This window comes from Alternaria arbusti (assembly GCF_024043155.1).
Source record: "Alternaria arbusti strain BMP 1465 chromosome Unknown scaffold_17, whole genome shotgun sequence".
Classification (NCBI taxonomy): Eukaryota; Fungi; Ascomycota; class Dothideomycetes; order Pleosporales; family Pleosporaceae; genus Alternaria; species Alternaria arbusti.
In genome coordinates, this window is record NW_026249957.1 from 307508 (window position 1) to 318255 (window position 10748).

At 54.3% G+C, this 10748-nt stretch overlaps 3 protein-coding genes and 1 non-coding gene across 4 annotated transcripts; 2 read left to right on the top strand and 2 right to left on the bottom strand.

Annotated features, from left to right (window-relative positions):
* Positions 1–1352: 1352 nt before the first annotated feature.
* J4E86_009473 (uncharacterized protein) lies at positions 1353–3128 on the top strand (the record flags this gene model as incomplete). The annotated part of the gene is made up of 3 exons (XM_051449979.1): positions 1353–1437; positions 1487–2339; positions 2393–3128. The coding sequence occupies 3 exons, from the start codon at positions 1353–1355 to the stop codon at positions 3126–3128; spliced, it is 1674 nt and encodes a 557-aa protein (XP_051298824.1).
* A 573-nt stretch (positions 3129–3701) lies between these two features.
* Positions 3702–6143, bottom strand: J4E86_009474 (uncharacterized protein; the record flags this gene model as incomplete). The annotated part of the gene is made up of 1 exon (XM_051449980.1): positions 3702–6143. One exon carries the CDS (start codon positions 6141–6143, stop codon positions 3702–3704), a length of 2442 nt encoding a protein of 813 aa, XP_051298825.1.
* A 1230-nt stretch (positions 6144–7373) lies between these two features.
* On the bottom strand, positions 7374–7459 carry J4E86_009475. The gene has a single exon. It is a non-coding gene; the product is annotated as a tRNA-Asp (tRNA).
* Positions 7460–9623: 2164 nt separating this feature from the next.
* On the top strand, positions 9624–10662 carry J4E86_009476 (uncharacterized protein; the record flags this gene model as incomplete). Its single annotated transcript, XM_051449981.1, has 3 exons — positions 9624–9742; positions 9802–9966; positions 10017–10662. The coding sequence occupies 3 exons, from the start codon at positions 9624–9626 to the stop codon at positions 10660–10662; spliced, it is 930 nt and encodes a 309-aa protein (XP_051298826.1).
* Positions 10663–10748: the final 86 nt, after the last annotated feature.

Genomic DNA, 10748 nt, shown 5'->3' on the forward strand with positions numbered 1-10748 from the left:
AGATGCACTGCGAATGCAAAGCTCTGTGGAGACGAGAAGAGCCCCGGCGGTCTGGGCTTTCGTCAAGACAAAAAAGCGCTTGGAGATGTTGTGCTTGCCGTTGTGGGTTCAACGATTCAGCTGCCACTACGGCAGAATACAACCTTCCTGCTGGACTTTGGGGTACAGAGCCAAGTACAGAGCCAAGAGTCGGATCATTGTCCTACGACCCATCAGAGGCTCCGACAACCAGGACGAGTGTCAGCGCCAGAGCGACCGAAGAAGCGACACATTTTCACACCTGCGCACCGTTAGCTCTACCAAAATATCCTGCAGGCGCGTATCTACGTCCGATAGTGTAGTCCACACGGCAGATGCATTGGAGGGACGGGATACCATTTGGGGTAGTCACAACGCGGGCGCTACTGGAAAAGGCTGAAGGAGTTGGAGCCGCATCGCTTGTGTCGACACACCGCCGCGAGACGAGGTCTCGTCCAGGAGCTTAACCTCAGAAGCCGACACCCTGCTCCGACGCTCCTCTCGGTCATAATTCTGCCGGCGAACGGTCTCGTCGCGAGGCAGCGTCAGAATAGCGTAGTAATTTATCCCGCGTGCGAGATTTTCCCGGGATGGTACCAGCCAATAGCGCGACATGCATTTACGGCACCTCCCCGGCCGCTACGAGGAGCTTGACAAGCTTCTCTTCCTCGACTGACAGCTAACGTGGGAGACCAAGAGAAATCCGGGACACGAGAGCGTTTGGGGGATAATGCGGGGTTCCCATCGTGTGGTGGCCAGGTTCTTGACTCGTCCTTAGCTCGGCCCCAAGCTCCACAAGACGCACGAACAAGGAAGCTTTCTCCACCTAAGCCTGCCAACCTTTCCGCCTCCTTACTGGGCATGTAACCTACGTGCAGATGGCGCTGCCGTGAGAGACACGAGAGGCGACCGGCGTGGCCGCTTGATCGGTAATTGATCAGACGATCAGCGGTCCGCTTACTGCGCGAGGGTTAGTTCCAACGCCTGCAATGGCCGACGAGACGGGTCGACCTATTGAACGTTGGGAAAACCACAGTTGGGAAGGTCATCCGGCATTCCTGGCTCGGAAGACCGACGCCGACCGCTACTGGCGATGGACAAACGTGGAGTAGAGGCTTCCGGGGTTGACTCTGGGGTCTCATGGATGGTGTGATTTAGCAGGCCTTGCATCTAGGATCTCCGCATCTCGTACCCCACCATCAGTTCAAGTATAAGAGGCACATGCACCTTTGTACAGTTGAGTCGTCACTGCCTTTCCTCCCTGTCCGACAGACGTAGGTTCCGCAGCTCAATCACGACCTTACTCCGATCTACCTACACCAGCATCGCCCATCATGGTCGTTTGGAACCCATGGAAGGAGAACTTGAAGCACACTCCCAAGGAGAGCCTTAACTGGCGTCTCTGGTACGGTGTCTTCGGTAGGTTATCTCACCTCCCTTGAGACAACACCCAACTAACTCGCCGTAGTTTTCGGTCTCATGGGCGCTGCTCGTGGTATCGACGAAGGCCTCATCGGTACTACGGCCGAACTCGACCCCTTCAAACGCAAGTTCGGACTCGAAGAAGACGGCAGCAAGAGCGAGCACGAGATCGCGGAGCTCCTATCGAACATCACATCCATGGTGCAGATGGGTTCCATCTTGGGTTCCCTCATCGCCTTCTTCATCACCGACAAGATTGGTCGTCTCTGGGCTACTCGCCAACTTTGCATTGTCTGGGTTATCGGTATCGTCATCTTCCTCACCAGCTCTATCACTGGTTCCGTTGGACAAATCTACGCCGGCCGCTTCATTGCTGGTATCGGCATCGGACAGACCACCGTCGTCGCACCCACCTACCTAGCTGAGACCGCACCCAGGGCCATCCGTGGTCTCTGTGTCTGCGCTTTCGCTGGATCAGTCTACATCGGTATCATGCTTGCCTACTTCGCATCATGGGGTTCCTCCATCCACATCTCGTCTGCCACTGATGCTCAATGGCTCGTACCCAACAGCATGCACATCATGTTCGCCGGTCTCATCTTCACCCTCTCTTGGTTCGCCAAGGAGAGTTCTCGTTGGTTGATCAAGGTCGGCCGCCACGAGGAGGCGCTCGACAACCTCGCACAGCTCCGCAACCTTCCCGCTGACCACCCTTACGTCACCTCGGAGATTATGGACATCAACGACCAGCTCAACCGCGAGCGCGAAGCCACTATGGGTACATCTTGGCTCGGACCCATCCGTGAGCTGTTCTCCAGCAAGGCCAACCTCTACCGTCTCCAGCTTTCAGTCCTGTCGCAGTTGCTATCGCAGTGGTCGGGCGCCAATTCCATCACAATGTAAGTCACACTCACATTCCATGCCTCGCGCACACAACTAACACGATCCCCAGCTACGCACCCAAGTACTTTGAGATGATGGGCACCAGCGGTCAACAAGAGAAGCTGTTTGCTACAGCCATCTTCGGTGTCGTCAAGTTTGTCAGTTCCATGATCTGCGCCTTCTTCCTGATCGACTTCCTCGGCCGCAAGCGCTCTCTCGCCACCGGTATCACACTCCAACTTCTATCCATGCTCTACATGGCCATCTTCCTACTCATCGACACCGGTGTCGCCGATGGCGTACCCCAGAGCTCAAGCCAAAAGCACGCTGCCATGGGTGCCATCGTCATGATCTACTTCTCCGGTTTCGGTTGGGCGCTCGGATGGAACTCGATCCAGTACCTCATCAACTCCGAGATCTACCCTCTCCGTCTCCGTGCGCTCGGTGGTTCCATCGCCATGACATTCCACTTTGTCAACCAGTACGGTAACTCCAAGGCTGTACCTCTCATGTTCATTTCCATGACCCACGGAGGCACTATGCTGTTCTTCTCCTGCGTCACCGCTGTCGGTCTCGTCTGGGTGTACTTCTTCCTGCCCGAGACTTCTGGAAAGTCGCTCGAATCTCTCGACGAGATGTTCAACCTTCCTTGGCACCTTATTGGTCGCAAGGGTGCCGAGCTTACAAAGGGTTCTGGTGGCATGGCTGAGATTATGGATGAGTCGGGTGAGAAGGCTGTTGAGTACCAGATGGAGAATGCTGGTGGTGCTGAGCAGCAGACTCACCGCGTGGAGCAGAAGGTCTAAGCCACCGCGGCAGTCGTACGAATACCCTGTATATAGCATCGCACACGTCAATAGTGTTGCTGGATGTATATGAACGAAGTCATGAACACAAAGTCATTTTCTCATGCATGTGCACGTCTAACAATCTCTTAATATACTAACAAGTTACAACTACCACATGTACAATCGCACTGCTTTCACCCCATTCCCGTCAAGCATGCAAACTTTTACAGTTGAACCAATGCCCATGTTCCTTAAACAAATGCTAACTTCGACTGAAAGATCATCAGCCTCTTGGGATAGCTAAGCCAATACCCACAGTAGGGAGCGACGAACCAACTCAAACCCGGCGCCAGGTGAGTCAAAGCCTAAAGCTCAACCGATGTAGAGGACTAGCTTTGGTACCCTAGAGCGATGATAGCAATATGAAAACGTCATTCCCCAACGCCTCGCTCAAACCATGATAACCTACCCCATAACAACGATAAAGAAAAATACCCGTGCAAAACTTTTGGGAAGAAAAGGAAAGGAAAGGAGCAACCAAACTGCTCACGCCATATCGTGAGCATGCAAACCACCAACACAACATCGCACCTAAACCCCACCAGCCATCGAAGCCCACTCTTCGCGCCTCCCCCGTCTCCTACCCTCCCCCTCATCCGTCTCCTCCGCAAGCCACAGCGCAACTTCCAGTTTCGAATCCGTCACCTGCTCCCTCGCCGCCTTCCTAAACACCCTCATCACCTCCCCCACAACCGTCACGTCATCCTCCATGAACGTAATCTGACGCAGAAACGCGTACAGCGACGTACTTCCCAACTTGATCTTCCGCTGGATCTTGGCGGTATCCAACCCAGTAGTAGTAGTTGTGGGGTGACCGGCCAGGGATGCGAAGGTCTCGCAGATATCTTCTTTTGTCGTTGTGCCGTCCCAGAGTTCGAAGTCGAGGGTGGTGACGAAGGTTTCTAGAGAGGTGGCGCCGAGGAGGGTGGTGCGTGCTTTTGAGGCTGCGCGGCGGATGGATGGGGTGGAGGGGGTTGAGGAGGGGCTGGAGGTTCTGAATGATTCTATGGTGTCGGACTCCGAGGATGAGTCGGGGATGATTACGGATTGCTCGACGGTGGTGGCTTTGGTGGTAGTGGGTTTGGAAAGAACGGTTTGCCAGAACCCGTGGATAGGAGGCGCAATGACGATGGACGGCTCCTCACGCGTGGCCTCATTTATATTAAGTTCTTCGACAACAGAGACAAGCTTCTTAATCATAGCAGGCTCCATGTTCATGACCGGTGCATCGACGGCATCAGGCTCAGCGATGGGAGGCTGGATAGGATCATAGGTCTTTTTAGCCTTCTTATCAATCTTCTGCTGTTCTTTGGGAACCGAAACTTCGATTGGCGCTACATGCATAGCCACAAGGTTGTTGTGAAGATCGCGGGTCCCTTTGTGTTCACCCGGACCGTTCGGCTTGCAAAGAAGAGAGGCGACAAAGTCAGGCTTCTTCTTCTCAACCGCTGTATGGATCTTTCGGTCGGCTTTGGTAGCCTTTTGGCTAGTCTTCTGTTGTTTTGACACAATAACCGGCAGCGAGAGAGGAGCGACATGAAGCGCAACCAGCTTCTCATGGAAGTCGCGCGTCATTTTGGTCTCGCCTAGACCATTAGACTTGGAGAGGAGAGAGGCGACAAAGTCCTGCTTTTTTTCTTCAACAGTGACAGTCTTCTTCTGGTCAGCTTTGGTAGCTTTTGACTTGGCCGTTGGGGTCTTCTGTTGCTTGTGGAAAGTGACTGGCAGCGAAGGTGGAGCGACATGAAGCGCGACGAGCTTCTCGTGAAGGTCGCGAGACTCTGTGGTCACACCAGAGCCATTGGGCCTGGCAAGCAGTAAAGCGACGTGATCAAACTCATCTGGAATGACACTGGGCTCCGTGCGATCCATCGTAGTCTCAGCAAAGTCGGTTTCGGGAAGCTTTTGAACCACATCGGACTTCGTCGTGGCCACCTTCTTAGATGCCTCAGAAGTCTTAGCTGCCTTCTTCTCAGCCTTACTAAGCTTCTGCTGCTTAGCTTCAGCGACCGGCAGTACGATGGGCGCGACGTGCAAAGCGACCAACTTAGCCTCTTCGTCGCGGGATAGGCGCGAAGGGTATAGAGTCGAGTTTGGCATCGACAGGATCGCCGAAGGGCTACAAGTCGACTTTTCAGCGCCAGTCACCTTGGTTGGCTCGGACGACGTGTCAACCGCCTCAGCCAAAGTTTCAGTCATCGAAGGCTCCTCATCCGCATCATCTATCGGAGTAGTGACATAGATGTGGGGTAGTGCAGTGGAAGCTTCGGCGAAATCGTCGTCGTCTCCAGCGACAGTGACCTGCTCAGGAGAGGCACGCTCTTGGACTAGTTGAGGAGCGTCTTCGTCTGACTCAGTATCGGGTTCCGTGGCCGTATTTGACTCAACATCGGTATCAGACTGGGCAGTCTCGGGCGCATCAGCGGGCTGGAAGATAGGTTCAGTGTCGCTGTCTGCCATGCGCTGCTGGATACCGTCGTCGTGGCTGTGGACGGCACAAGAATGATGCGCAGAATGGTTGGTATGAGTGATGCGCTCAACGACGCCATCGACAACGCGCTGCTCGACGATGTCGCTATAGCTGTAGCTTGGGCGAACAACTCGCAGAGGGGCAATACGTTTCTCTTCAGCGCTAGCTTTGGTTTTCTCCATAGTCGCTTCGATTGCGTGAGTCCGGTTGGCAGGAGGAGGAAGCGGTTTTCGGTTCTTCTTCGCCGGTCGTCGTGAGGGTCTGTTGGGCTGGGCCTTGAGTATTGCATTTTTGCCCTTGGACATCAACTCTTGCGCCGCCTTTTGCTTAGCAGCTTCGAGCTTCCTCTTCTGGATAGCAACATTTTCAATGCGCTTGGCCTCTTTCTCCGCAGCTATCTTCTTGAAAGCTTCCTGTTTGGCGAGATCGAAAGGAGTGTTGGTATTGGTGCTGTCAGCGGCGACGGCATCAGATGCATCGGTGATGGTGTTGGTAGCAGACATCTTGTTAACTGCGTACGTGGCTGGCTGGAAGCTTTCGGTTGTGTTATTATGTGGCTGGATGAGGTTGAATTTGGGAAGGCTTGTGAACAAAGGTGTGTGAAGCTGTGACCAGGTAGTTCAAGAATGTGGATTGAGTGTGAAACAAACCAGTTGCTCTGTATGGGCGGGAATAAGAGTATTGCTCAGATCTGCTCGTATGAAAGTGGAGTAGAGAGCTGGTGTAGTGAGAGTTGCTCACCAAAAGGGGGTGTTTATATGGTACAGCGTGCAAGACTCCGCTAAAAGCTCAGACCAAGCGTGAATGTAGCTCGTGCTTGAGGTACCTGACAGAAAGTTAGACCGTGACCCGACTATGCGTTAGTGAAACAACGGGTGAGGAGTCTTGTCTTTCACTGACAATGCGATGACCGTACCTGCAAGATGGTGGACTCGTCCGCGCTCGCCAGGTACTTTTGGACAAGGCGGTGTCCCCAATTACATCCTGCCTCTCTGCGCTAGGAGTTGTATAGAGACAATCCAACTTTGGGTTAGACTGTCATGACTGGGTCTCATCGAAGCCGCATTATCTAGCGCGTGGTTGCGTCTGGCATGGTCAACACCGTGTTTGATACCGCCAGCCGTGATTCACCTGTGGTGTATCTGAGATTCGTATCGGCCCAGGACCAGAGCGGACCCGCGGTGCTACTGATTCATCAAGCGCCGGGGAGAAAGGAGAACCGCATAATATCGAAGGTATGCCATGGAGTGTTCGGACAATTTGAACTGCGTGCTGGGTGTGCGACCAGAGGTTCCTCCACATGAGAAGACTAGATGTAGCTGGCGCGACCCACGAATTCTCAAAAACGCTTCTTCGCGTCCGACTGTGACAGCAGTAATGTTCGATTGGATTTGTGTAGGTTGATGCGCCGACGAGGTGATGACATAAGGAGGCAATTGCGTCAAGAAGCTGCCCAGATGTGGTGGCATTCGTCAGCACGGCGCAGCAAAATGTGGCATGCCGGGTCGCGTCGCGTTTGCTGCAAAAATACTCTCAGTTCCGATAACATCTTGAGACAGTACTGTTAACGTTGAAAAAGATATAAGGCGGCCGTCACTTCGCGACGACTGGCATGGTGGAGAGTTGTGGTGGTTGAGGTTTGGAAGTGGCAGACCACAACCGACTCCCATCCCGATTGCACCTGGCCCGATCCTGTGATGCAGACAGTAGTAAAAGCAAAAACAAAAAGTAAGCTCTCCAGCGGGGAATTGAACCCCGGTCTCCCGCGAGTTGCCTAATAGGTGACAAGCGGAAATACTGACCACTATACTACTGAAGATTGATCAACCAGAAGGTTGAGTAGCTGGATCGATGGGAAGAAGCAAAACATCATAGATAATAGACGTACACAACTAAGCATTGCCTGTAGCGCTGTGCTTGGCTTTTGCAGAAGCAATCGATTCAAAAAGAGGACGTGGTTCCCGCTTGAAGGTGGGGCATGAACCGGACCGGTGGCACCTGCATTCCCAGCCCCAAATTCTCGGCACTCACAAACCGTGACAAACACCCACAAACATCACAACAGCGACAAGATTGATAACCGCTGCCTGCTCCAACTATCACGTCTCATTCATATCAAGTGGTTCCTCGGCCTATCCGACATCAACGCAAGTGTCGTCTTGCCCCTGAACCCGAAGCGCCGACGGGTCTCTTGGTGGAGACCCCGAAAGAAATGATCCCGAATCTTCAGGCAGTGAGATCGCGGAAGGAACTCCAATTGATGAGTGTGTGAGGTAAGATGCGGTGTGGTTCTACCGATGACACGCGTGCCCATGTGAGGCACTGGAACCTGCCCCTGCAGCTCGAACCAGGTGCGCGGATCAGCATCGCGAATGATACCGCATCTTGCCACATACGCATACGTGTATTGTGTAGAACGGGGATCGAGATAACGCTCCATCGTTGTATGAATTCAATTCGAGTCACGAAAGATGCAGTGTATTCTCATTGTAAAATGAATATGCAGATCTACCAAATCTGCCTAGGTGGGGAGGGGAGCGCGCACAAGATGTTTGCCAGAAAAGGCAGTGTTGACGCCCATTCGCGCATGTCCGTCACCATCATCCGGGTATCGTGGAGGCTGAACCGTCGGCTCATGCCGTATCCTATCGGCGTGGAACAGCATTCTCGTGGCGTATGATGTTGTACCATGCCACGATGTAGCGCTGGGTTACTACGTGCACGAGGCTATGCACTGGGCTGTAGGCCTAAAGTTGCTATACGCGACGAGTGTGAATCTCTCAAATCTGCGAGAGAGCGTCCTGTAATGTAACAGAGTCCAGACGCGATGCGCTTCTGCTCAAGATCAATAGTCTGACGCTGTGCCGCTCGACTTGTTCTATTGTAGGCGGAACCGCGTAGACACCAACCCAGGCAGACTGCCCGTGCCATGACCCCGACTCATACCGCCAACAACTCGCAACACCATGACAAAAGGTCAAAGATGAGGTCGCAACATTTCCCATTGCGATAGGAGCGACGACGTCAGGTCTGACCGGCAACAGTGTCTACCGGAGAGCACAGAGTGGCTAGCGCTGCAACAGAAGGGAAAGTGAAGGATGGAAGCAGGCAAATCAGAGAAGAAGCGGTGGCTCATAGAGTAAGCTGCACTACCCAAGGTGCGGCGCGGGTCAGCGAGATTGAGCAGACATGGGCAGAGGGCTTGGCTGGGAATTGGAGGTGACGTGTTCTGGAATCTGGGGTCGCCCTGGGCAGGCGGGAGAGACAAAGAGAAGCGGAGTCGCGGGCTGGATGCCTTGAATCATGGTGTTGTTGGAGCGTCGGATGAAGTCGCGATGGTCGCGACGAGAGGCCCAGCCGCTGATCAACAAGCAAGTCTCTATTGCGATGTCAAATGCACTGCATTGAAGATGCTCACTGCCATCTTGATCTACGGGGGGCATGTCGGCAGGGGTGCAGCAATGCTCAGCAGGACGTCGAGTGGCTGAGCGGGCATGCAGGCGTCCTCCGCCTCAGCGAAGTACGAGCACGTTGGCGCCCTCTTTTCCCACCGTCCGTTCAGCCCACGTCTTCGCTCGCTACTGCTCTGCTCCTGTTGCTATTCAATAAGAACGAACGGCATCTTGTTTTGGCCGCTCGTTGTTGTTTTTCCCACCAGCTGGAACCATTGCGCCGTGCACCTGCCGCTTCGCCCCGGCTATCCACCTGCACTTGACGGACCGAAGCGATCTGCACCGCGTCAGGCTGAATAGCAGACAGCCAGGCGCCAGTGAGGCTCATATCGCATTCTGGAATTCGACCATAACTAGACTCGACGTTTGCCACAGTCACTCGTTTATCCATCGTTCGCGCTCTCCTGCTCTGCATGCCGACGTCTTCTTGCTTGCTCGCTCCCACTGCGCGAGAGTCATAGCAGAGACGCCAGGCACTACCCGAGACGCGAGCCAGGCACCCCGCCGCGCAAGGCGCGAACCACCGACTCAATGCGCTCTAGCAACAAGAGCTATCACAACATCAGCGAGTCGGGCCATGAGAAGAGAGAGGGCACGCCGTGGTACTGGCGCCTTATAGCCCTGGCTGCGTCATGGATGATACTCGGAGGGTGAGTGCTTGCCATGCGTCTCGAGGCGGCTCAGACGAAAGCATGCTAACGCCTCGAAGCTACCTCATACTGCCCGGCCTCTACAGAGAAACATACGAGCTCAAGTTCAGCCGAGCAGTCCTATCCGTCTTTGTTGTCGCGCTCCTTACAGCCGGCTACTCATTCACAGCACTGCTCTGCTTCGCCTGTCGCAATGAGCGCTTCCAAGCCGACGGCGTCTTCCTGTAAGGCCTCCATGCCTCCACCAACAGCGGAATACTAACCTTATGTGTAGACCTGCGCTCACATCTTCTGCACTCGGCCTTATCTCGATAGCCTACAACTTCGTCTCGTCGCCCAACTATCACTGGGGAAATGCCGCCATAAGCGGCACCGTGATCAGCGCCGCCGGAACAATCCTCTACAGTTCCCTCCTCCTCTGGACATACCGCCGCATAGTCAAGTCCAAGCGCCAAACCGACACACGTCAGAACCTCTGGTCCGACCAAAATTACTACAACAACTTCATCCCAAACATGTACCCCACCGCCATGCGCTCGCCCTCCCAGCCACCCGCCGCCCTATACTCCGAAGACGACCGCGTGAACCAGCAAATGGCTCTCCTCCTCAAATCAGGAGACCCGCGACCGAGTCCTGATATAAACACCACATTCAGAATAGACCTGCCAGAAGACAGGGAGCAACAGGCAAGGCACCAGCACAGCCAGGAGTTGGTGGGCACGCCTGCACAAACACACGGCGACTGGGGCCGCGACCGGTCAGACAGCAGACCCGATAGTCTTAGCGAACAATGGACACAATATGGCCGCGGACGAAGCGAGAACCGCCCGTCTAGTACAGAGGGACGAGGCAGTCATTCGCGCAACCTCAGCCGGGAAGAGCGGAGGCGCGAGATCGAACTTGGTCAAATACGCGTATGACCATCTCTTTCCCACCAGCTTCGTTCTCGTCTCTATCGTCCTTTCACGCAAGACTACGCATTCTCTACGCACACGGATAAGCGTCG